This window comes from Acomys russatus, chromosome X (assembly GCF_903995435.1).
Source record: "Acomys russatus chromosome X, mAcoRus1.1, whole genome shotgun sequence".
NCBI classification, from domain to species: Eukaryota; Metazoa; Chordata; class Mammalia; order Rodentia; family Muridae; genus Acomys; species Acomys russatus.
This window is the reverse complement of record NC_067169.1, coordinates 85,940,835-85,968,678: the sequence shown is the minus strand read 5'-3', so window position 1 is coordinate 85,968,678 and position 27,844 is coordinate 85,940,835. Positions and strand designations below refer to the sequence as shown.

Here is a 27,844-nt window from a genome sequence, read left to right as displayed (position 1 = left end):
ATTCTAGAACTTCTTTCTTTGGTTTCTAGTACAAGGTTCAGTTTCCATCAAACAAAAGAGTTGAAGCAAGAGTCATAGCATTTATAAGAGTGGCCTTTCACTGAAATATCTTGGCTCCAGAATTCTCAAAGGTTTGGCCCCAGTGAATCTGGAAAACTTCTTTATACTTTTTTATTGCCTGGTAGATGATGCACTTTCAGAATTATTTACCTTACTTTGTATTAAAGGCCCTCTCTTTAAGATGCAATGTCCCAATGTTGTACTATCCATGTGAAAATATTCACTGGAATAGTATGCTGTGGATACTTTCCTTAGAATTTCCATTTATCACAGAGCAGTGACATTGAGCATCAGTATGTGGTAGAGTTCATCAGCTCCTTCCTCTATTCTAAGGTAGATTCCTTTCTTTGCTATTATTTGGTCTTATCCTGGAGAATTCTAATAGTATAAGTAAAGGAAGAACTATATAAACTAAAGCCAGTCTTTTGATTTGAAATGTAGGAAAAAATGGTTTTGCCAAAAAAAATCAAGGCTTACCTATTCTAAAATATTTTAGTAATGAAAATATGCAGAACTAGAATAAAGCTCTTATTGCTGAAGCCTACAAAATAGAAAATATTCGAAATAGAAAAATGATCATTTTCACAGGCTGTATCTCACTCACTTTCTATATCATCCTTGATTGCAGGGAGTATATCCTCATATATGTCATTCATGTCTATCATTGCTTCATCCATATCCAGGATCAAATCTTCGTCTTCTCTTACTGAAAGTATTGACTCTAAATCGGAAAGATCAGCAAGATCCGGTAGGGAATCTTCCTCAGGAGGAGGTGCAATTGCTCCTGCCTCTTCTGCTCTAACATTTTGTTGCGCAGAGGCACCTTGCTCCTGTGATACAAACTGCAACAGGTCTTCAGCGATTCTTATTAACTGGGCCACACAATCAATAAGGCCAGCAACTAGTGCAGGGATCGACACGGACTCCATGGCTCAACTCTCTTCTCAGGAGAGAAAATACTACTGCAAGAAAATAAGTTCTTGACAATAGTGGATCTTGTAGAGCTGATTAATGGTCCTTCTGTTGGCTTTGATGGGAACTGAGACAGCTGGTGTGATAAAGTACAGAATGAGTCCTGTGGGACTACAAAACTTTCTGTTGATGTTGGCTAGCCTCACAGAATATCTATTACAATCACCACCAGATTGTCACGTCCACGACGAAACAGAAAGTCAGATCTAATAATGGAAACAGACAAATAAAAAGATTAGTATCTTTGACTGTTTAGCCATACAGCAGGTTATAGCTACAGGATACAGTTACCAGGAATTATTCAAGAGGTTGAAGAAGACCTCTAGCTATTGTTCTTCCTTGTTGACAACCTAATGAGGATCTATTGCCTCTCTTTTCCTTTGGATTTCCCATGATATTTAGTTTAGCTCAGGGATTGCAGAATAAAATGAGCATAGGTTGTTTGCATAGTGATCCTGAACATCTCCATTCAGAAAGGATGTCTCATCACTCCAAGTCCTTAACCATTTCTATTAGCATCTTTGACTCATTGCTATTTATAGCTGAACTGCTAAGTGCTTTGGTGTTTTTAATAATTCATAAAAGTTTCCAATTTCCCTGCATCCTGAGGACAGATGTTATTGTGCAATAAATCATACATGCTCTTCATTTATTTTAATTAATTAGGCTACACAATCAATAAGTCTACCAACTATTAGAGGAACTAACACTGATTCCACATCTCAATGGTCTTCTCAAATAGATAAAATATTACTAAAAACCAATAGCAAATGTTCTCTTGGTGATAAGGAATCCTGTGGAGCTAACAATGGTTACTTCATTGATTTAGATGAGAAATGCAAATGTTAATTTGGTTATGGTGGTGACCAATCATAGCGTGAGGCCAGTGGTGCTACAGAACTTACTGATGATATATGTGGATTATAGGACACTAGCTATAAATACAAAAGCAGTGAACTGCTAATAGAAACATGTATTAATATAAATTTTTTTATACTTTGTGAAAAAACTAAACATAAAAGACTACATACCATATACTATTCATGTAGAATTCTAGACAATCTATTGTGCAAAAATAAGAGAATAATTGTTTTTAGGGAGATGAGAAGTAATTGAGAGGTATAAATAAGTGAACTATGTATAGTAGTGTTGATATTTTTACAAAGTTTAGGGTAATATAAGAATATGAAATTGCTGAATTTCATTGATTGCTAGTGTTAAAGCTTGTGCATTTCACTGTATGCCATCTCTCCTTAAGTAACCAATCAATCCCCTACCTGATAATCATAAGTCACATAAGATGGAATGCCTAGAATATTTTAATAAATTCTCAAATTTGTGTAAGGAAAGCCCATTACATATAAAGCACCAGAAAACCAATTTTACCTGCTAGTGTATCTAATCCTTACAACAAGAGAGCTGTATGAACTTATGATTGGAAAAATTGAAAATCACTAGGTTTTAACTCTCTTACTTATGGCCAGCCACATGGTGTAGAATAGGAGTCAGACCAGGACTAACTTCCAAAGATCTATGTCAAAGGGTACGCATTTGAGTGTCTATATTAATAAATTTGCTTTAATGGATCCAGAGATGACATCTAATTCTCCTAAACAGGAACAGAACTAACAATGTTTCTTTCACCTGATAGCTCTAGAAACTGGGTGAATTCTTATGGGAAGAAATGCATCAATCTCCTGTGGAGTCCATGTCATTCTCAATTGTTTCATGGAGTTTCAAAGATGTATGTGTTTGCTCCCCCTCCTCTGATGTGCTAAATTTATCCAAATTATTGGAAGCTACTCACCTGGGATAGAGCCAAGATAGACAAAGGGGTTACAGCTGTGCCTACGAAATAATTTCTGGAGTTCTGATTTCAAATAGGCTGCAAGTGCTCCTGCAACAACCAAAAATAACAGAGATAGAGGAGAGAGGAGAGAGAGAGAGAGAGAGAGAGAGAGAGAGAGAGAGAGAGAGACGAAAGAAAGAAGAAGAAGAAAGAAAGAAGAGGTGAGGAAGGAGGCAGGAGGAGTAGCGGAGAGGAGGAGGATGGAGGAGGGAGGAGGAGGACGGAGAAGCAGACGCAGAAGGAGGAAGGGGAAAGGAGGAAGAAAGAGGAAAGGCAGAGGAGGAGGAAGGCTGAGGAAAAGGAAGAAGAAAGGATTGAGGAGCGGAAGACGAAGAAGAAGGAGAGGACGAGGGGAGAGGCGAAGAAGACAGAAGAAGAAAAGAAAGGAAGAAAAGAAGAGGAAGAGAGGAAAAGGAGGAAAGAAAGGAGGAAAGAACGGCGGAGGGAAGAAGCGGAAGAAAGGGGAGGAGGAGGAAAATAAGGAGGAAGATAAGAAAGAAGAAGAGGAAGGAGGAAGGAGGGAAGAAGACGAAGAAGACGACAGAGGAAAGAAGAGAGGAATAGAAGAGAAGAACGAGGAAGAAGAAAGCAGTGGAGGAGGAAAAAGAGAAGAGAGAGGAGGAAGGAAGAACGCCGTGAAGAAGGAGGGAAGGAAGAAGAAGGAAGAAGAGGAAGAACAGGAAAGGGGAAGGAGGAGGGAAGAGAAAAGGAGGAATTAAAGGAGGAGGAGGGACGGAGGAGAGGAAAGAAGGACAGGAAGCAGAAGGGGGGGGGGGAAGGGACGGAAAAGGAGGAAGAAGAAGAGGAGGAAAAGGGAGGGAGAGAGGACGAATAACAAGAAGAAGAAGGAAGACAAGAGAAATCGGAGGAGAAGGGATGGAAAGGAAGAAGAAGGCGGAGGAAGGGGCTGAGGGAGTAGGAAGTGGAGGAGGGAGGCGGAAGAAGAAGAAGAAAGGAAGACGGAAAGGGAGAGGACTGAGGAAGAAGGGAGGAGGAGGAGGAGGAAATAAGAAAAGAGAAGGAGGAGGAGGAGGAAGGAAGAGGGGAAAGCAGAGAAGAAGAAAGGAGGAATAAAGGAAAGAAGAGGAGGAGGGAGGAAGGACGAAAGATAGAAGAAGGAAGGAAGAAGAAGGAGGAAGAAGAAGAAGAAAAAGAGGGGAGGCAGAAGAAGGAGGAGGAGAAGGAGGAGGAGGAAAGGAGGAGGAAGGAGGAGGAGAGGAGGAGGAAGGAAAGGGAACGGAAGGAGGAAGGAGGAATGGAAAGGTAAGGGAGGAAGGAGGGAAGAGGAAGAAGAAGGAAGAGGAGGCAAAGAAGGAAGCAAAAGCGGAAGAAGAAGAAGAAGAAGATGGGAGGAGGAAGGAAGACGAGGAGGAGGAGGAAAGATGGAGGAGGGGGAGGAGGACGGAAGAAGAAGGAAGAAGAAGGGAGGCGGAGAAGGAGGAGGAAAGGCGGAGAGTCGGAGGAAGAAGAAAAGAAGAAGGAGGAGGAAGAAGGAGGAAGAGAGGAGAAGCAGGAGGAAGAAAGAGGAAGGGGACGCGAGGAGGAGGAAGGTCAGACAGGAGGAGGAAAAGGAGGAAAGGAGGAGGAAGGAGGATGCCTTAGGAGGAAGACGAAAGAGAGAAGAGAAGGAGGAGGAGAGCGGGAGGAGGAAGAAAAGGAGGAAGAAGATAGAAGGAGGAAGAAGTAAGGAAGAAGGAGGCGAGGAGGAATGAAGAAAGAAAAACAGAAAAAGAAGAAAGAAGAGGAAAAAGAAGAAAGAGAAGAGACGAAGAAAGAAGAAAAAGAAAGAAGAAGAAGAAGAGAAGAAAGAGACGACGGCAAGAGAGGCACAGACATAGAAGAACGAACGAAGGAATAGAGAAGAAAGAAAAAAACCGAAGAAGAAGAAGAAAAGGAAGAAGAAGAGAAGAAGAAGAAGAGAAAAGACACGAAGACGAGAAAAGAAAAGACGAAAAGAAGGAAGAACAGAAAGAAGGAAGAAGACAGAAGACGAAGAAAAGAAAGAAGAAAAAGAAAGAAGCAAAGAAGAAAGAAGAAGGAAGAGAGAAAAAGAAAAAAAGACGAAGACGAAGAGAAAACAGAGACCAAGAAGCAAGAAGCAAGAAAAGAAAACGGGAAGAAGAAGAAGAAAGGAAAAAGGAAGGCGACGAAAGAAAAGAAGCGACAAGAAGAAAGAAAGGAAAAAAGAAGAGAAGAACAAGAACGACGAAAGTAGAAGGACGAAGAAAAGACCGAAAAGGACCGGAATAAAGCAGAAGGAAAAGAAAAGAAAGACGACGAGAAGAGAAAAAAAAAGAAGAAAGAAGAAAAGAAGGAAAAGAAGAAAGAAAGACGAAGAAGTAAGAAAAGAAAATAGAGCAAAGAAGAAGAAGAAAGAAGAAAGAAAGAGAAAGAAAGAAGAGAAAAACGAAAGAAGAAGAAAAGAAGAAGAAAAGAGAAGAAGCAAAAAGGAGACGGAAGAAAGAAGAAGAGAAGAAAGCAAGAGAAGAAAGAAGAACGAGAAGAAAGCAGAAAGAAGAAAACGAAGAGAGAAGAAGAAGAAAGAAAGAAATAGAAGAAAGAAAAGAAAGAGAAAGAAAAGAAGAAGAAGAAGAACATAAAGCAAAAGAAGAAAAGAAAGAAGAAGATAGGAGGAAAGAAGAAAGAAAAGAAGAAGAGAAGAAGAAGAGAAAGAAGAGTAAGACACCCCCAAAGAAGAGAAAGAAGAAACGAACAAGAAGAAGAAACGAAGAAGAGAAAAGAAAGAAAAAGAGAAGAAGAAAGAATCGGAAGAGAAGAAAGAAGAAAAAGAAAAAGAGAAGAAAGACGGAGAGAAGAAAGAAGAAGGAAAACGAAGAAGAAAGAAGAAAAAAGAAAAAAAAAGAAGAAAAGAAGAAAGAAGAACGAAAAGAAGACAGAAGAAGAAGGAAAAAGAAAGAAGAAAGCAGAAGAAAGAGAAAGCAACGAAGAAGAAAAGAACGAAAGGAAGAAGAAAGAACGAAACAATGCAGAAGAAGAAAAAAAAGAAGACGAAGACGAAGAAGAAACGAAGGAAGAAGAAGAAAAGAACGATAGGAAAAGACGAAGAAGAAGAAAGCACGAAAGAAGGAAAGGAAGAAGAAAAGAAAGAAAACGAAGAAAAGAAAGCAGAGAAGAGAAAAGAAAGCAAGAAAGAAAAAGAAGAAAAGAAGAAGAAGAAAAGAAAAAGAGAAGAAAAGAAAGACGAAGAGAAAGAAAGAGAAAAGAAAAGGAAAGAAGCAAGAAAGGAAAGAAGAAAGACGAAGACGAAAGAAGAGAAAGAAGTAAGAAGAAGAAACGACAAGAGAAGACAGCAAAAGAAAGAACTAGAAGAAAGAAGAGAAAGACCAGACGAAGGAAGGAAGAAGAAGAACAGAGAAACGGAAGAGAAAAGAAAGAAATACAGGAAATGAAAGAAAGCAAGAAGAACAGAAAGAAAGAAAAGAGAAAGAAAGAAAAGGAAAAAAAGAAAGAAAAAAGAAAGATCAGAACGAAACCTGAGGAGAGAAAGCTTAAAACGAAAGATCAAAAAGGAAAGAAAGAAAGAAAGAAAGAAGAAAGAAAGAAAGAAAGAAAGAAAGAAAGAAAGAAAGAAAGAAAGAAAGAAAGAAGGAGAAGGAGGAGGAGGAGGGGAGGGAGAGGAAGAAGAAGAAAAAGAACAAGAAGAAGAAGAAGAAGAAGAAGAAGAAGAAGAAGAAGAAGTTACAAAATCAGTAGGTGTAAGGAAAACATAGGAACAAGTATAAAATGCAAAGAGACCTTCCTAATGTGAGTTGAGAGTAGCATGTATTTTCTTTTCTCTGGCCTTTGCTAATTCTGCGTACAGGTTGAAGATAAGCCTTGGTCCAAAGGCAGAAGGTCCCTACCAAGGAATGAGAAATGCCAGCATAACTGTTGGCAACTGTATGCAATTGCATAATGGAAGCTTGAAGTGTGTGGGGCTAGTTTTTCTTACCTGAAATTAGTTGAGGTCTAGGCTGACCTCTTGGCAGGAAGTTCTCACAATGCAGATGGGTATTGCCACAGAGACACTGCTTGCCTAGTCCTCAAAAAGGGACCTAGATTTTGAAGTTAGAGAGACATAGAGGAAGCCAGTGAATCAATAAGCTCAATACTACTTTTGATGGACAACTTTAGTGAGAATTATTCTAAATATATAAGCACATGCAAAGAGACAGGCCTCTTAAGGAACAACATTGAGGAATGTACACTACCATATATCAAGCCTGAAACATACAAAGACCATACATCAAATACTAAAAACTAATTTGAAATGAATAGTAGATAAAATCTGAAAGATAAAAGAAAAATATGTAGCTGGAACCATAAGAGAAAACCTTCATGATATTGGGAAAGCAATATTTATCGCATATACCCTCAAATGAGCTAAGAGCTCTCATCTATCAAAAGATACCTTAAGACAGTAAAAATGTCAATTATCAGGTAGAAAAATATTCAGAAAGCATTTCCAATAGAATATTTATACATACTCTATGCATATATTTTTAAACTCCTATAAACCATTAAGAATAAGACAATGTAAATGTCAAAAGCAAGACAAAAGAAATTAACTACTACTTCATAGAAGATTTTTACATGACCTAGAAGTACACAAATAGGTATTAGTCACTATTCATCAAAGAAATGCAAATTCAGTCCACAAGGAGATATATCAAACCCCATAAGAATAGGTACATCTGAAAGAACTAATACTCAGAAACAGAACAATGGGGCCATTGGAACTGACATACAATTGCAGGTGAATGTGTTGGCTTTACAATTGCTTTGAAAAACTACTGGACCATTATCAACTAAAGGAAAGTCTACCTCTATCTCATGAACCTGTAGATTTGCTACTAAGTACATAACCAAATTAAAGAGTATAAACATCTACCAGAATATATGTAAAATGAATGTCAAAAGAAGCCAGAAGTATAAAAGTATAATATACAGTCCATAATTTCATTTAGATGAAATTTACAACAATGAGTGTTGTCAGCACCATACGACAAGCTTATCATTTAGTCAAAGGAAATCGAACTTAAATATTCAGAAAAGGGTCCTTTTGCCTGGTGTGGATCTCACCTTTGTGTTGATGCAAAGGCAAGAGGTCCTGATTACCAGACAGCCTTTAATTGATGCAATGTGACTTACTTGTCTCTTATAAGTAGCTGAGAAAGATAGCCCGAGTAAAGGTGATGTTATCTAACCTATATCTTGAATCTTTGCACCTTTGTCTCACTTTAGGCGGCATGACTAAAGAAAACTAACCATTTCTTTCTAATTGAAAGTCTTGGCCTGCTATTTGGCACTTCTTCCATTTGGAAATCTGGTAATAAGTATCTAACAGTGGGACAGAAACAGAGCAAAGGAATTCAAATCCTCTGGGCCTGTCTTTATAGTCGATAAGCTTCCCTGCCGCAGGAAAAGTAAATTACTTCATACCCAAGGGGAACAGAGGAAGTTATATGGGAGTGATTAAAATGTGCCTTTGGTGAGAACAGGTGCCAATTCTATATTCACAAATGGGCTTTCTTTCTTTCTTTCTTTCTTTCCTTCCTTTTATTTGTGCTCCCTTCTGTAGTGTTGCAGTGCTAGTTGGATACAAGCATTTAATTTAAATGCTTCAACAAACAACACTTCTGTTAATGGTTCCTCAGCTGGTGGTGGAATTACACCACCCTGCCCTCTGTGCTGGGATTTTGTCTGAAGTCCACGCAAGTCTTGTGCAACACAAACTGCACTCAGTAGGGAAAGAAGAAAAGTAAATAAATAACCTCAAAGTTGGGTGCGACAGGATGAGAGGCTTTTGAGTGTGGTGAGGGGAGTAGTTGAGAGGTTAAACACATTCAAAATATGGTCTATGAAATTCTCAAAGAATTCATAAGAAGCTATTATTTTTAAAACCACTTTTGGACACACGTAACTTCTCTTTGCCCTCCCCACATCCAGGGAAACATTAAGAAGACCTATTCCATCATTTTTATATAGTAGGAGCATCTCTGGGAAGATACAATGAAAATAATTAACAGAATTTACCCCTACACCCACTTTTTAAAGTTAGAAATCATTGCCTTTAGAAATAACTGCGTGCAATAAGGCACTTGCCTGTTATAAGACCTGACATTTGCAATGCCCATGAATCATCTTTCATTTGTTAAGAAAAAGGGAAAGAAGTACACAGCTGAAGAGCTAAACATGCCTATTCTTGAAAAATACATGAAAAATTCAAAACAGAAACCAAAATAAGTGGAGTAGTGATGCCATTGTAGTCAATTTCAAGCAAGTTCTTCTGAATTTCTTTCCTCCTCTTTCTAGTTTGTTCATTCCTGAAGAGGTGATCTTATACTCTTGCTTACCCTCCAGAAAAACAGCATAATCATGGTAGGGAAGCAATATTTCAAAAATACCTCTTAGTTATTTTTTTTAGACAGGCACACATTCTTTCAGAACAGGATTCAATCCTGGGGCCAGTAACCTTGTCTTGGCTTGGGAAAATATAAACGGGCTCGTCTCTGAAGCTTAGTAGCTATAGGAGTCTCCAGAGAGCCCAGGAAAAAGATGTAATACTTCCAGAAACAGGTTTAGCCTTTAAATTGTGCCAAGTGCAGAAGAAAAGGCTGAAAATGAGGGAAATAGAAACAGAACTGAGCATGATAAGAAAAGGTGGGGTTCTGTCCCTCAGCTTTCTGAGAGGGAAAAGAAAACTTGTGAAGGTTTTTTGATGGAAAAAAATAGTCTCTTTAGCAGACACCAAATGACAATAGTGACTAAAAAGGGCAACACATTGTGCCAAACAGACTCATATTTTCATCCTAACTTTGCTAAGTGGAATGTTTCTCTAAACTACATTTGCCTTAATTTCCTTCTCTGGAGAATAAAGATAACAGAAAAACTACATTAGTTATTTTGTGAAAGACAATAAAATGGCTCCCACTTTATAATAAGTGTCTTATAAATATTAGCTTTTTAACCATGCTAGGGAAATTCGAGGATCCAGGAAGTAATGGGTGGTGCATCCTGACCACTATTAGTGACTCCTGGGAGGTGAGAGAGAAGATAGCTGCAGGCTTAGCAAAACCTGGAAGGAAGAAATAGAGGTATAATTCATCTCATAACTAAAAATAGCTTCAGGTAACAACTTTCGACTTTGATAAAGATGTAAGGGGAATGCACTTGCTAGATGATGAAGGCTTCTTACTGTATTTCTACCAAGAATTCCCCAAAACTAGTTCAGACTTTCAAATATTCCTATGTGGCTTGTCTAAGCAACAAGAGATAAAAACAGGATGTTTCTTGCTCCTTACCATTCCAGCCTGGGTTTTGTTCTGTACTCCAAGAACACATCTGACAAGTACAAGATTGGGCCCTGGAGTTCTGGCCTTTTTTCTTTTTCTGCAAATGCCAGCTGTCCAAGAGAGGCCTCATTCATGCATTTTACCAACAGAAATAATCAGAAACAATACAGTCCTCCTCTCTGCCTGAAAATGTACTTACACCATCTGCCCCAAAAATGTGCCTTTCTGGTTTTAGGGGCTTCAAAATATGATTCCATGACTCTGCCCAGTAGTTCATCTCAGGATTTTACAGTTTCTTCATTCTCAGAACCACATGATCAAGAACATTCATGTACATTAACCTACAGTAGTCCTATCTGATGAAGATATTTATTGCACACCTGAGAGAGTGGAAACCCAAACATATTTCACATCGCATCTCATTGGATTTTCAAATTACTGTGAGGTCGATAGAGTAACATGGGGATGGAGGGGAGCTCTAATCTCCACCATGGATTTAAGAAAATCAAAACCCACACAAGCCAAACAATCCAAGGTGCACAGCTGGAAAGTGGTAGAAGCTGGAACCTGAGTTCCTGTTCTTTCCATAGCTGCCAACTGCAAACTTCCTAATCATTAAGAAAAAGTCTTCCAAATTCCTTGTTAGGATAGATATATACGCTGTGCATATCCAGTGCTTCAATGCCTAATAACATATTTTACTAATATGTTGGAATAAAATCATCTGTAGACCTTCTATGTAGAACTGCCAAGTGAGTATCCAAAGACCAGAGTCCCATCATCATTCTCTCCAAGAAAGAAAATAACAATTTGAGTACCCGGGCTATGCAGTGCAATGAATCAGTTGGTTTTTTCCAAACCCTCTGCCTTCCTCTTATATGCTACATTACATCAAACAGTTCTCTACAAGAACATAATAGCACAAACTACAAAATTGGAGTACAAGTAAGTATCTTTGACCTAAAGTAAATCCCAATGGTCTACTCCACTGTGCCACTAATTGCCTATGTTAAAAGCTTTTCCCGTTACCACTGCCACACAAGAAGGGTGGAAACTTTCCTTTTAAATGCACCGCACAGGGGAAGCTGGTATTTACTTGGCAGGAGAAGAACAAGATACTTCGTGCTTGGCATATTGCTACCATTGGCATCTCATTCAGATGCTGCTGCATTCTGCAGGGGTGGCAACTAATTTTGTCCTCGAGATAACATAGTGGAAGATATAGCTTTATTTATGTGCAAAGTTTTCAATAGAAATACCTGTGGTCCCTGGTAAGCTCACGGGAGGTGACAGAAATGGCACAGCCAGGAAAAGGCAAGCAAAGTTTTCAGTGTCTTCTGGCAGCTAAATCCACAGCATCAAAGAAGAATGGCTGGATCTGGGTCTTAGAATGTTGCTATACAGGGAGGTATACAGTAACTGTCCCAAAAATTTGTCTTCTATCTCCCTTCCCAAATTACAGTAAATCAAATGGCTGAAAGTTAAATCAATTGTCATGTCAGCTCTGATGGCCATAGTACAACAGCAGTTTCTTATATAAACCTTACACTGAAAGCAGTAGTGTCAATATAAATACAAATTGATAAGTGTGTGATAGACATAGATGCAAACACCATTGTACCATGAAGGCATGGCAACCTCAGCCACACATGCATGTACAGAAGCATCTGTCACTGGCAAAGAAGGAAGGGTGGAGGAAAGAGACATTTTTAAGGAAGATGGACATTGAAGACAGAGAGACTCCCTTGTTCAATCTTAAATGTTTTCTTACCTTGAAAGTTCCCTTAAGCTTACCATGATTCTCAGTCCTTATAAGAAATAAATATGATAAGTCTCTGAACAACTCTAACCTTTGTAATTTAGACAATTTTTAATTTTAGGATGATATCCTAACAATTTAGGTAAAACATGAATGTGTATGGTGTAACTTCATATAGACTTCAACATTCTCTCTCTGATATTCCTTGAGGAAAGAACTCTTTTTAAACTTGTGAGGTCACCTGTCTCAATGGGTGGGTATAATCATTGAATGAGAATTTTTGAAAGGTCTCTTTTAAGCCATATACTTCTAGGCAAAAATAAAAACAAACTCAATTGAGGTGGCCAACCAAACTGATTTTTCCATGAATTAAAGCTTTTACAGAACTCAGGATTTTTGTCATTAAATGAAGAAAGTCTTGGGCAACATTGAATAATTTGAACACTTTAGTCATCACTAAACCTTAACTTGGATGAGACCATCAATAGGATGTAACTGGCCTTAAGCAGACATAGTGCCTAGTTTAGCCTTACCTCATCCTTGAGTAGACCTCTACTAGTCTTGGACTCCTGGGAGGCCTTACCTAGCCATCAATTAGAATGTAACTAAGACACCTCTTGGAAGAAAGAAAGAAAGAAAGAAAGAAAGAAAGAAAGAAAGAAAGAAAGAAAGAAGGAACGAACAAACGAACCACTCTGCAGGCTCAAACTCTTTCTGTATCTGAAATTAGATTCTGAATGGGCCTTCTCTCTCTGATCTGCTTCCTGGCAAGGTGTTAAATATACTCTGAATAGATAGATGTTAACCAAGCATGACCTACTATTAGGCTAACTGGGTTCTATTAGGAAATAGCTAGGTTTAGGCTTGGCTACACCTTAACTTCACTAGGCCTAGAAGGGAACTCCCACTCATCAACAAGTTGTTAAGACTGCAAAGGGCCTTGAGGGGAATCCTGGAAGTAATAATACAGAAATTAACTCTGGAAAGACCCTTCATGTATAGAAGCCAGGACCTCAGGATGGATTGGTCTGGCATAGGCATAAGAACCTCCTAAGGATCCTGTGGTTTGTTTTTACACCAGTCAGCATGATGGCACATGATAACAGAGTTAAGACTCTAAGCCCTTGGGCCCCCACATGGCCCTTGAACCGGTCTGTAAACAGGACAAAGGTAAGCAAGAAAAAGCCACCTAATTCTGTCCCAATGTTCCCCTTCTCAAAGTGCTGACTACAGTAAATGGCAGCATGAGCTCCTCTACCAAACAGACCTGTCTCTGGGTCAGATACTGGGTATGATCATGCGCTGGCCAAGTTACCTATACTGGAGGAGGAATGACTAACCAAAGCCTGACGACTAACAACACAAATGGGACATGTTTAACTGGACCAACCACCTGGTCAGATCCTAGGAGAAGCCCAATCTGCAGGAAATGAAGAGGGCAGTGCAAGACAAGTTAATAGAGCAGGTCCTCTTAATGGTACACAGTTTGCCAGGCCCTAGGATATTTACACCTGCTGTGAATGTGACAGTTGCAGGCTGGTATTCTTGGCTCCTGACTTACATGCATACCCAGGAAGTGCAGTTCAGCAATGCTTACATCCCTTAGATTCGAGAAATAAGAGAACTCCTGTACTTTTACCTGTCCTTCTGGGAATGCCGCTGACAGGGTCCAAGACCACCGGGCTGCCACAATGGCCATCCAATAAGTTTAACACAGGCAGCTCTCTCCTCAGATCAAAGAAGACTTAACTATTGTTCAGGAGAGAATGGCCACTATTCAAAATCAGATAGATTTGTTGACAGCAATGACCCTCCCAAACTGTAGGAGATTAGATGTGATTACCTCTGAAAAGGGATGCATAGACATGGTTTTAAATGAGCACCGATGCGTTTATGCTAATCGGCCAAGATTCACTTGAGAAGAACCCCAAAGGTTATTAGAGAGGATTAAGGCTAGGGGTACAAATGAGAGCCAAAGAAGTGCAATGTAGACAATGTGAAGACCCTGGTTGACTCCGCCAATGAATCTTAAAGCCCTGCCCAGCCAGCTTCATCAAAACGAGAATGAAAGCATTTAAAAAAAAAAAATACAAATGATACACCAGGCATACCAACGCATTTCTTCAAGAGAGGCTCATAAGGCATTGTGAAGGTACGAGAGGAGGAAAGGAAGTAGAATAAGGCAGAAAGACCAATTATTAGATTTCCTTAAACCACTACTTGTACTGCCCATTTCCAGCATGATTTTTTCACTTGCCACCTGGAACAGAAAGACCCAAAGAAGTAGCTGAAACAATGAGTTGTTGCCCGTAACAACCGGGCCACAAAAGCTTAAACCTGTCAGCTTTAAAATATGCCTTTAAAAACAAAAAGCTGCCTTGCCACGCAAGCTTCTGTAAACTATCAATTGATTGCTCTCCCCACCTTGTGGCTTTAGAGTATAAAATGAGATCGCAAACTGGACCTGGCACGGAGGCGTTCTGGAAGGATCCTGGCTTCAGCGCACAGGTGAAGGCAGCTCCTCTCTCCCACTCTCATTGGTGTCAGAGTGCTTAGTCCAGAAAGACGCTCACAACACCTTCCCGAGATTTATAGCCCGGCTCAAGGACTAACAAAGTTTTCACAAGATCTCAACTGAGATTTAGACCTGGGTGGGATTAAAGTGGGTCCTGAAGAGCCTAAACTATGTTTACATCCTAGTCAAACTTTAATAGGGCTGGCTAGGGCTTTAAATGTCTTAGGTTCAAATTTGACCTAAATTGAACCCTGACGAAGCTTCAGCTTGAGCCTGATTGAATCTTAACTGAACTGATGACGCTTGTACTGGACTTCTTTCTGCCCTGACTAGACCCTCAGTGCTCGGACTAGGCCTTAACTTATATAGCTAGCCCTTAAGATTGTCTTAGACCCTTGCTGTATTTAAGCAAGACTGTGACCAGGCTTAATAGAAACTGGGCTTCTAATTAGACATTAGCTTCAGTCCTGACGGGGGTATTAAGTGGGCTTTGGCCCTAGCTAGGCTTTAACTGGGCTATCTAGGTTTCAACTAGGCCAGAATAATGTTACAATTTAATCATAACTCAGAAACGCCTTTATCAAGATGGATAATCTTGAAGTAATCTTCAGCTTTGTGTGTAGCTTAAAGAAGATTTACATAGGACTTAACTGGGTTCTGACTGTGTCTTCAGGATAGTCATGGGTGTGGGCCCTGCCGTAGTTTCTGTCTAAAACTTAGCATTTGGCCTTTAACCCTTCTCCAGTCATGCAAGCACTACACGAGCCTGGACTGGAACTAAACTAGACTTTGTCTTTATTTGGAGCTACTTAAAATGCAACTACACCAAAAGTTGACAACTACACTTTAGTACATAAAAAATAATATAAGTGGGTTTTAAACCAAATTAGTTTGTTTTTAACTAGAATGAGGCTTTAACTATCCCCTAATAGGACTCTGACAGATCTTAATGGGGCTGAGGCCCTGCTAATTATACTGTGACTACATTGGAAGTATGTCTAGAGTCTTGACTGTGCCTTAATGGAGTTGACACGATTTGAACAAAATCTAACTAGTACTTAAGTAAACAAATGCTCTGCCTAGGTCTTAACTGAGGTGACTAGGCCTGATCCAGGTTTGGGCCTTAACCAGGCTCTGGCCAGACTTTACTTGGGCCCAGTTACTAGTTAGGCTTTAAGTAAAATCTAATATTTAACTACCTTGAAGCTCTGCCTAGAAATTAACACAGCTTAATAAGACTGTAGCTATACCTATGCCTGCTTAAATCTAAAGTAAATTCAATAGCACTATGTGACTTCTAGGACTTTCCTAGGTGATAATAAGGTTAGAAATAGAAACTAACTAGGCTCTTACTTAGACTAAACTAAGCTTAAGCTTTGCCTTTGTCATAACTGGTTTCTAATTATATTTAAACTAGGCTTAAATGTCAGCTAGATTCCAAGTAGGCCCCAATTGAAACTTCATTATGCCAAGGCCCTAGCCATACCTTAAATAAACTTAATTATGTTATAGCCATTCCTACATTCACACTCAGGTTATGCCTTAACTAATACCTGACTGTAACTAAACTATTGCTTAACTGAAATAGGGCTGAATTACGCTCCGGCACAGGCAAGATTTTTAACTACGCACTAACAAGTAACTAAAGTGAGGCCTAGTAACTCAACAAGATTTACTTACAGCTCAATGAGGCTTAGTCCCTAGACAATGTTAACTAAATCCTTAAGAGAACGAAACTGTATTTATGAACTAGTTAGGCTTTAAATAAACTCTTAGGAGAACTAAACTACATTTTTGAATTTGTAACACTGCAATTACACTATAAATATCAAACACTTAATAGGTTTACTTTCTGGGAGCAGGTTTATCTGGGTTCCTGCTAGACTTAAACTATCTTTATTACTCAAAAGAGCTTATGTCTAGTCTAACTAACCCGGAACAACTTGCGTTCTAACAGAATCTAAACTAGCATTAGATCCCAGGTATGTTTGAACTAAGCTCTAACTAGGACTAAGTGAGACTTTTGCACTAGCTATATCCTAAATGTGCTGTAGCTAACCCTTAACTAGGCTTAGTCTCTGCCAAGACCAAAATTGGACTTTATTATATCTGAATGGGGCTGAGGCCCAAGCTATGTCTTAACTAAGATGTTAATAAACCACAATCAGGCTTATTTCTTACATAGAGCTTAACTAGTCTTTCTATATACCTAAACAAGGCTTAGACCCTGGCCAGGGATTAATTGTGATCTATAACCTAAACTAGACTTAGGTAGTAGCTAGACATTCTTTGGACCCTGATCAGTCATATTTCCATAGGCTGAGGCCCTGACTATACTTGAAATAGATTTTATTCTATATTAAACTAGTCTTAGGCACTTGTTGCCTCTTAACCACCCTGTAATAGAACTAAACAATGTTAATCTACTTGCTAGGACTTAAGTATTCTATACCTCAGACTTAGTTAATCTTAGGCCCTCAGTATGGTTTATATGGACTTTGATTAAAGCTTGACTAAATTTACTACCTGGCTATAAGTAAAGGGACTCTTATTAAGACCAACATAGTCTTATACCCTGACTTTAGCCAAGCTTGATCTAGGCAGTTGTAACAACCTAGGATTTACGTGAACTCTAAAGAGATCTTAACCTAGCTACCTAGCTCTTAAATGGACATAAGCCTCAGCCATACTTTAATAAGATTTCGACAGGCCTTAACAATGCTAAGCTTCTAGACAAGGCTAATGATACTCTGAGCAGATTGTAAGTACATTTAGTACATAACCATGTCTTCACTGAGTGCACTAGACTTTAATTAGGTCATACGGAGTCTTAGGCAATGTGTAAGTCCTAAGTTTCATATAGACACAGCTAAGTCTAAGTTCTGACTTCTACTGAACTATGCTTAATGACATTGCAAGGATCTGGCTATACTGTGCCTGGACCTAGCATTGATGAGAGCTCAACTAGACTCTTAATGAAGCTTAAATAGACTGAGATATTAGCTAGAGCTTAGCTGGGCTCTAACCAGCCTGAATTAGGCATAAACCCTGACTAGTGCTTAATGGTAGTCTTACTGACAGCAATGACTGGCTTTGTTAAGACTTATCAAATTCTAAGCTTGCTTAAGATGTAAACAAGTCTAAATGAATTCTAGGCATGACCTAGGCCTCCTGAAGTATTCGAGTCCATTTAAGGCTGAGGGAGTGTGTAACACTAGTTTAGGTCAAGCCAGAACCCTATTAAGCCCTACGGCCACATAAGGTATGCAGAGAATGTCCAAACTTAACTAAGATATAATAAAATCAGTGGCTTTAGCTATGCCTTGAGCTTAAGATTGGTTTTTGCTCTTAGAGGGGACCCAATTTTGGTTCCTAGCATCCGCATCAGATGGCTCACAATTGCCTTTAACTTTAACTACAGGGGATCAAATGCCCTTTTCTGGCCTCTGCAAATACCTGCGCTCATGTGCACACATACACACACACACACACACACACACACACACACACACACACACACACATTTAAAAACAAAATTAAAACTATCAAAACCTTATATGGACTGACCCTTAAACAAACACTTAAAACAAATACTATCAAAACCTTATATGGACTGAGCCTTAACTAGGCTGTAAACCTACCTATACCTTAACTAGACTCTATTATATCTTAATCAACTTAGGTCCTAGCTAAGTCCTAATTAAGCTGACTATGACTATGCTTATGAACTTGCTGAGATTTAACTACATGACACTCAGAGATTAATTACATTAAGGCTCTAGCAAGGGTTTAACTGGACAGTTAATGGGCACTGACTAAGGCTTTCCTGGTATTGACACTGAATAGATCTAAACTAGTCTAAAATCCTAAGATTTACTTTGTTTTTTAGGTTTTATTTGCTTTTGGAGACAGGATTTTAGTATGTAGCTCTGGGTGAACTAAAACACTGCGTAGACAGGGTCAGATTTGCCTGTCTCTGCCTCTGCCTCCTAAATGCTGAGATTAAAGCCCATGTGCTACCTTATCTGCACATTTTGGCAGATGGGGTGAGCAGTCAGAGTTTCACTCTGTAGCCTTGGCTGGCCTTGAACTTACTAAACAGACCAGCTAAAACTCACCAAAATCTGCCTGCTTCTGCCTCTGCTCTCAGAATAACGGCAAATACCACTGCCCCTGCTCTGTTTTTGTTTGTTTGTTTGTTTGTTTGTTTTTGTTTTTGTTTGGTTTTTTGGGGGGTTTCCTTTATCTATTTTTGTTTTATGTTTGTTTGTTCCTTTGCTTTTAGTTTTCTTTCTGAGAAAGGGTTTCATTATGTAGCCCTTTCTGGACTAGAACAAACTACTTAAACCAGTCTCAAACTTAGATCTGAATGCCCCTGCTCATAGCCCTCACCTTACCCGTGCCACCTGACCCTGTCCCTGTGGCTGCCGCTGCCGCTTCCCCCGCCCTTTCCCATGCCCTTGCCTTTCCTCTTCCCCTTGCACTGCCTGATGCCACTGCCCTGCCCCTTCTCGTGCCCTTGCCCCTCCCTCTTCTGCTGCCTCTGCCCCTTCCCCTGTCCCTTCTCCTTCCCCTGCCCCTTCCCCTGTCCCTTCTCCTTCCCCTGTCCCTTCTCCTTCCCCTGCCCCTTCCCCTGTCCCTTCTCCTTCCCCAACCCCTTGCCCTTCCCCTTCCCCATGCCACTGCCCCTTCCCCACCCTTTCCCATGCCCTTGCCTCTTCCCCTTCCACTGCCCGACGTCACTACCCAATGCCACTGCCCTGCCCCTTCTCGTGCGTGCCCTTGCCCCTCCTCCTTCTGCTGCCACTGCCCCTTCCCCTGCCCCTTCCCCTGTCCCTTCTCCTTCCCCCACCCCTTCCCCTGCCCCTTCCCCAATGCCACTGTCCCTTCCCCTGCCCCTGTTGCTACCTGAAGTGATGAGATTAAAAGCATTTGCCACCCTGCCTGCCTGCCTCCTCCTCCTCCTCCTCCTCCTCCTCTTTTTTTTTTCTTTTTCTTTGTGGTATTGGAGACAGAACCCAGTCTTGTATACATAAGGCAAATAACCTACCGCTGAACTAAATCCTGAGAATCTCTCTCTCTCCCTCCCCACCTCTTCTTTGAAATCAAATCTTGCTATGTAGCCCCGGCTGCCTGGTACTTGCTATGTATCAAAGTAGCTTCAAACTTAGCATTCTGCCCTGTCAGCCTCCCAGGGCCTGGAATTTTAGAAGTATGCGCCACCGTGCCTGGCTAAACAATTTTTTAACTAAATAAAGATATCCAGTACATATTAATAATACTTAAACATATTTTAATTATGCTGATGGCCCTATGTCCTTTTTAAAATCTTAGCAATATTGTAGAACTCATTTAGAACTAAACTAGATGACTAAACTTTAAACTATGCTATCTACACTTTAAGTACGGTTGGACTTTATTCTTAAGTAGGCTAAGTAGGTCTTAATTAGGCTTAAGTACTTTGAGTTCCCAAGTTTGAGTACTTTCCTTAATTCAAGACTGTTCAGGCTTTGGCTAATTTGTAGTCACTTTTCATTAAGGATAAATTCAGTTCTATACTCCTTGTAGCCCTGAACTCCCATAATTTGTATCTGCCCTTACCTCCGCAAGTCTGCAGTTTCAGGCTACTCTCTGAATCATGCATAGAAAAAGCAAGAATATAACCCCAGCTTACTTACCCCACCGCAGCAGGAAACGAGACTGCGTCCAACTCCACTGCACCCAGCCATGTTTGTAGTGTGACACAGGAAGCAGTTATCCCTCAAGAAACCAAGGGTGTGTTTTTTTGTAACACCCAACCTGGAAGTACATTTTTGTCCCACCCAGTCACATGATCCATACTTTTCAAAGACATTCATACATTATAATAACTTTGTAACAGATATGGAAGGAAGTGTTCCCATCTATGCAAGATTTAGCTAGAGCTTGGATGTTCAATTCACAGTTAAGAAGAAAGATAGCTGCTAGGGTAGAATTGCAGCAACAAGCCTTCTGTACTTTTTACAAGGCTAAGTAAATGCTAGCATTTGGGCACTTTATGAACCCTGTAAAGTTAGCCTATCAGTCCCACTGTAAGGAAGTGGGCGGTCTGATGTGTACAGACTTGGCTTATTATAGGATATTGAAGGTTTCTGTTGATCATGAAGGAACAAGATGATAAAATCCAGACCAGAGCATGAGCAGTCACCCATATCTAACGGTTTCATGGATTCTTAGTGATAAAAGACTAGTAATTTGTTCCAAATTCCCACTGGACTGTTTGGGTTAGAAGTGATTTTATCTGTTTACTTTTTAGTTCAACATATGTTTTCTTTCATTGATTTCTTCAAATGCTGACTGGTATATTGGACTTTACCACAGATCAGTAGGACGATGCACAAGGAAATAACAAGGAATTTATGAAGCCTGCAAAATACGATGTAACAGGACAAGACATCTGAGGCTTTCTGAATCCTTATCCTAATCTAGCTCAGTTTGTTTGCATTCATTCCTCGTGACCATAAGAGAGTAGCACCTTCCAGAAACCGCAGACCCCAGTAAGATAACACAGTAAAGTCACAGAGACACATTTTCTCAGTGGTTTTTTTTTTCTTTCCCTTTTATTCTTTTTCCTCACTGCAATGTCCACATTTTAGGACCTGCCAGATGAGGGAGCACCAAGGGCTCTCAGTTCTCTGTTCTATTCGACCACTGATATGTCTGTGCATTTTTTCCTACATTTTTTTCTTCTATGTGGCTTGGTTTCAGCCCCCAAGATACCTTGATTTGGTTTGCTTTGGTTAGTTGGTTGGTTTGAGGGGGTTGTTTTTTGTTGTTGTTGCTGATTTTTTTTTTTTTTTTTTGAATCTTGGTGTCATGTAGCCCAAACTGCTTCAAACTACATAGGCAAAGGTCACCTTGAACTCCACATTTTCCTGTCCCAGCATGAGTATTATGATTATAGAAGTATGCCATCATTCCCAGCTATAGAATATCCTTTTTCTTTTTTAAATTTTATTAATTTATTCAGATTACAACTCAATTGCCATCCCATCACTTGTATCCTCCCATTCCTCCCTCCCTCCCGCTTTCCCCCTATTCCCCTCCCCTAGGTCTAAGACCGAAGGGGACCTCCTCCCCCACTATATGGTCATAGGCTATCAAGTCTCATGTTGGTAGCCTTCTTATTCTTTCTTTGAGTGCCACCAGGCCTCCCCACCAAGAGGAAGTGGTCAAATATGGGGCATCAGAGTTCATGTCAGAGTCAGTCCCCGCTCTCCACATAACTGTGGAGAATGTCCTGTCCGTTGGGTAGATCAGAGTAGAGGTTCGATGTTTACTATTTTATTGTCCTTGGATAGCCACAACCAAAGCTCCCTCTTGATTTCTTCTGTCTCAGCCTCAGATTTATTTTTTAAATTTGTTTTTTAAGTTAGTATACAAAGTAATGGGTTCCGTCATGCAGTTTTCATACATTGTTTTTGTTAAGTGGCTTGTCCACTCCCCTCCCCAAACCTTCTGTTCCTCTCCTGCTGGATTCTTTCCTCTCTCTACCACCTCTCTTCTGACCTTATATATTCTTTTACCCTTTTGTTCTCTATATAGATAGGCGTCCTTCAAACTCTATATTCCTGCTTTTTTAAACTTATGCTTTCTCTTATTATTTTATTCCTTTACATAATGTTTTACTTCACAAGGAATCTGAGGTAGTTACAATGTCACATTACACATTTCCCCCATAATTATATACCCAGCCCTGGGGTCTCCACCATAATCTCTAATAAAATAATTCTCAAACTACATCACTGGCTCTGTTGTCCCTTGAACTTACACACCATGTCTATATGCCTGACCACCTGCTGGACACTATCTGGAGATGTCTCAAATTCAGCATAGACTCAGCTTACATGACCAACTCATTCTAATTTTTTCTGAGGTAATTCCAAGTTTTGATGCTGAAAGTCCAGTGTCCTAAATCTCAGTTCACTCTGGACAGTAAGTCATAATAACTAAAATGAACTCATTCAAATCAGTCTGAAACTCAACATTCCTCCTAGTCTCCAGGTTCTCCTATATCATGGATTCTATATCATGGATAGGTGATCGTCATTTCATTGATATGGGAGCCATGTAGATGGAACCCCAAGAAAAGCATTAAAGTACCTTTCTCAAGCTTTGGAGCACAATGACTATATAAAATGCTAATGAAGAAATATCATTAAGACTGACTTAATATACCAAATAAATCATCTGAGCTGTAAGCAAAATGGGAGGGAGGATACAATACCTCGAAGAAACCAGGAATTCTGACTTTGTCAGGTACAGCTTCTCATCTTCTTATTTCATCTTTAGAGGCATAGAGGACAACCTCAGTCAAGGCAAGGCGCAAATGCCAAGGAACTCGGAGTAGTGCAGAACAGTTATATCCACACTTTTGATATTCATCTGAAACAGATTCAACTCAATGTTACGTTCTGCGGAAACAAAGATAACTTCGGAGAAAATTCACTTCCTCCCTTCCGCTGATTACTTATAGCCTTGTAGCCTTGTAGCCTTACACGCCAATGACTCCTGTTGCAAGACTCATAGGCTTTCTATTCAAGACTGTTATGAAAGCCAAGAACTTACTTATCTCTTACAGGAAGTAAGTATCCCATTTGGATAAAGAAGGGCTCCAAATACAATATAAAAAGTAAACTTTCTATCTCTTCTCAGACATTGGCAGAAATTGTTTGTGAAGTAACTCATCTTAAAACTGGAAGGCTAACTTGCAGAGACATGAGAGAAAGATGGTCACCAGCATAACTGTCACCCAAAGATTTTCCTCTAGGATGATGGGAATTTTCATCATGCCCATTACATCTAGATAATTAAGAGGTACACCCCCTCCCAACAGAAAGCTCCCCTATCTGGTGTCCTGCCATTTTTTTCCCTCTTGGCACATTTTCCGTTAGCTCTTTTCTCTTTTAATTAAATCATTCATTTTATAATTTTAGAAAAACCTTAGTTCTTGAACTGATTCTCCCTTCATTTTAGGTAACTCCCAGATAGGCAGGAACACACCAACACACGCATCACAAATAAACATGCAATACACCTGTTTGATGTTTGTTTGATTCGATTCTGTGCAGCAAACCATATGGCCTTGCACACACATGCTCTACAACTGAGCTGCCCTCTCAGCCCCCTTTATTATTTGATATCAGCTATGCCCTTCTAAACAGGAGGGGATAGAAGGCATCTCAGCCCTAAATCAATTTAGAGTCTCATTAGGGAAACCAAACAAGCACAACTAGGAATAAAACTAACATACTCATTGGTTCTCCGCAGTAGCTACAGGAAGTTAGAGAATGCAGACATCAGCACACACTGTCATGTTTATGAAACCTTCACATCTTTCAAGATGGAGTCACATTCATGCACCGCACAAGGACAGAGAATCTGAAGATTAAACAAAATCATGAACTGGGACCTGGCTAGAGATTATTTCTCTTACCCTCCCCACCACCACCACCACCACCACCACCACCACCACCACCCCGCCGCCGCCACACACCACACCTTTAATCTATAGAGTTTAGGCTCAAAGCATTCAACAGCTTGATTCACAGTGAGTCCTCTGCTGCCAATCCCTTCTCAGCCCAAACGAGCCTGTTATCTTTCCTGTCCCCACACCCCCACTTCTAACTGTAAATACACTTCAGTCTTTTCCTCAGCAACCCACAGGCCTAGAAAAGCAAACACTAACAAGAAAAAGACAAATACAGATAATAAATATTCCAGTGAACATTCATGATGTGCCAGGCACAGAACTATAGTCTATGTGTCCTCATTGCTACTGAAAATAAATTTGAAAGAATTTACTATGTGCCCAGCAAACAGGCAGGATCTTAAGAACTTTCATATGTAGAATCTCATACAGCAGCTCTGAGACAATTATACAAATAAAGAGACTGAGACATGAAAACGAAAAAGAATTTGTCCAAGAACATACTGTTAAGAAGCGGCAAAACCAGTGTTTGACTTCAGGCTTGTCTCACTCAGCACCAACAAACTAGGGACTGTATAGTATTGTGATTATCACATAGCCAGAAAACAAGTATATTTTTTATGCTGTAGGCCACATTTTCTCTTGTGATATTCACCTCTGCCACCCTAATACAAAAGCCACCTTAGGTAGCATGTAATGAAATAAGCACAGCTTTATTTCCACAAACCTTACTCTAAAAAGAAGTAATCATAACAGGCTGTATTTGGTCCATAGGATTTTATAGTCTGATGACCCCTAAATTAGAGTATTAAGAGTGTGATGAGGCTGGCTTTGGTTTCAAGACCCAGATCTTACCACTTAGACAAGCCTCATTACAATTTCTTTATCAGTATGACTAAAATAACGTATCCTCTTGGCCTCAACATTGGAAGAATTAAGAATGAAAGAAATGGATAATTGTAAAGCACCTGGCCCATAGTAAAGTTTTCAGGAATTCACCACTATTCAAAGTCCACCCCTAGGGCTGCAGGATTAAATAAGTGATAGAGCATTTGCCTGGTATCCAAGAATTTCACTGGCATGGGGAAGGGTGAAGGTTGGTGGAGATAGTCCACCACAAGGCTAGACTCTAGAAGGAAGGAAAAGGACTTGGGTTAGACTATTCTGTCTCTCTTTAAAACCAAGTCACCAAGGGCCTAGTGGTCCCAATACACAGCAGAAATGATCACTCCCATGGAATTCCAGATAACCTGATGCTCTCTTCAGCTTCAGAAACACAATGGTCCCTTGTAAAGTCACCTTTCTGTTTCAGTCAGTTAAAAAGTTTCCTGACCTCCTTGTAGTTCTGTCCCTCCCCAGGAATCCCATCCGGAGAGGCAGGAGTCTGATTGTTACAATGTTAGGACTCTGCTTCGGGAGTTAGATTCTAGCAGCAGGAGTGCTGATGAGTGCATCTCAATTAGGATACTGTAAATTCTAGACCATGTAGGTTCTTAATAAACATTGCTGGCTTAAGTGAAGTGCTCTTTTTGGTATAGCCTAGACAGAAAGATTCTGTGTTTGTGTTGTTGTTGTTGTTTGTTTTGTTTGGGGGATTGTTTTACTTTGTTTTCAGTGCTGAGGACTCGGATTAAGGCCTTGTGCATGCTGAGTAGGAGCCCTGCTCCTCAGCCACATCCTCAAACTGGAAAACGATTTCTTAGAAGCCTTCCAAGCAATAAAAATCCCTCCTCTCTGTACCAGAGATAGAGAATATGGCTGACCAAAAAGGTGGAGAAGTGAGTAGGGTGGCCGGGAGGACAGAACAGCAAAGGTCACACTGTCCCTGGGTTACATTAAACACACAGGAGCCACAGTCCATTGCTGTCTTATGATTCTGCAAAGTAGGCCAATAGAGCCACCCTGCAACTTGCCTGTTTCCTTAAGCTTAAGCCGGGCATACTTAGATTTGTTAAGGAAAGGTGACGGGGAAATTTTCCTAAGGAAGGGAAGGTTTCCAATAGACAGATGCCCCCAAGTTTCTATTTTGGGTGAAAGACCCACTCGTCCAATGCTTCATCCAGCTTTAAAAGCAGCCCTGAGATACCTAAGCTCGTCAAGCCATCTTTCCTGCCATCCTGATTTGCCAGTCTCTCACAACAAAAGCTTCTGTTATCTACCAACAGGCCCTCCAGCCTCTATGAGGTAGCTTGCGGAACAATCCAGTTTTCCATTTTAGAATTCAATTATTAAAAGTTTTTTCCCATTGGATCTGACTACAATAGAGTGTGCTGACTCCAATTGGATGTACTTTTCCAATACAATAGCACTCTTGTACCCCACTATCTTTTCTCTCTCTTGCAAACACCATCAATCTCCTTTCCAGAATTCAAAGCCAATAATGAGCATAACAGGGACACATCGGCAGAATGTACAGAAGGACTGATAATGGAAGCAAGCATGACGCGTACAAATTCTAAGAATGACTGCATGATCACTTCAATACCACATATACAGGAAGCAATAATTCCCCATCTATTTCATAAAAACAATAATGATGAAAATAGCTACCCTTTATTGATTGAAGGACTCATTTAATCCTCATAATAACCCATGATTTAAAAAATAAGTGTTTCTTAGTTGCCTGGCAACTGAATTACTTCCCCCCATCCTCATAGTGATACTAATGTACGGGTTGCTTTATAATCCTCATTTTGCAGATAGGGAAACATTAAGTAACTTGCCCAAGGTCCTCCTGCAAAGAGGCTGTCATTTGAATCTCAGGTTTGTCTGTCTAATTATAAAGACTATGCCCTTAACTCTGCAACATTATCATTAGAAGCATCCTTTAGTCCTACAACGCGTATTATTCTGTCATGTAATCAAAGATACCTATCCATCTGCCCAGTGTTGAGAACATTGCAAAGCACTTCCCACCCGTGATCTGTATGATTGTCATAACAGTCCTATGAGGAAGAAAAAAACCACTGTTAGACAGAAAAAAAAAAATTCTCAAATCCAAAGACTTCTTTTGAGTTCCACCACAAAACAGAAGGCAAGTCAGACTAAAGAGTCAATAGAGATGCCGCTCCCCTTAGGACAGGTTGTCCTAATAAATCCATGCATGTCAAGTTCAAAATATAAGTCAAGCTACATTTACTACAGGTAACCTATAAAACATCCCAGCTTAGCTACACCGTACACTGTAGAGTATCTGTCCATCACTTCCAGTTGTGACCACAGGATGAACTGGCAGCTGTGATTCACTGCCACTGTACAGCATCATAAGAACTTCAGAGCACGTAGGGACTGCTCCACAAATATTGAAACTTTAAATCCATAGTATGCTTTTTATTGACTATGTCCAGCCTTCACACTGTCCCAAAGGTACAAATCTATAAATTAGACCTTTATACTTTTTATGAAGTTTTTGTTGCTACAAGCCCTCAGTCTGTAGCCCAGGTTAGCCTCAAACTTATTGAACTCGTGGCAAACTTCCTGCTGCAGTCTCCTGAGTGCTGGGATTACGGGAATGAATCATCACACCTACCTTGCAGAGTTACAAACTGAGGACTTTCAATACATTTGTTACAGATCACTGTTTTCTAGTTATTTGAAATTTGTAGTTAACTGGGCAGCCTGCATTTGCATATGTTGAGTTTGGCAATGATGAGTGTTGCCTCGACACTGAGAATTGGCTGACCTATGGTACAAAGTGTAAGCATGTTATTAATCTAAAAGTCAACAAACTTAGAACTCCAATACACATCTGGTCCTGGGAGAGAGACAGGAATGGGGCTGATATGGGGCTTGTCACCACTGGACCTCTTACATCTTCCCAGCATGGGGCTATCGCAGCCCTCAAAGATCAACCAGCTGTCTAAGACATTCCACCATAATCAGTTAGAATTCTGGTTCTCAGCAGATTCCCCGCCTCCTGCTGGGT

The 27,844-nt window shown here is 40.1% G+C and overlaps 2 protein-coding genes across 2 annotated transcripts in view; one reads left to right on the top strand and one right to left on the bottom strand.

Moving 5' to 3' along the window:
• Trpc5 (transient receptor potential cation channel subfamily C member 5) overlaps nt 1-27,844 on the top strand; it is a 259,616-nt gene that overhangs the window by 167,195 nt on the left and 64,577 nt on the right. The gene's annotated exons all lie outside the window — the stretch shown is intronic.
• Nucleotides 657-1,319, bottom strand: Trpc5os (TRPC5 opposite strand). Its single transcript, XM_051142248.1, has one exon. The coding sequence runs from the start codon at nt 987-989 to the stop codon at nt 657-659; it is 333 nt and encodes a 110-aa protein (XP_050998205.1). The 5' UTR covers nt 990-1,319.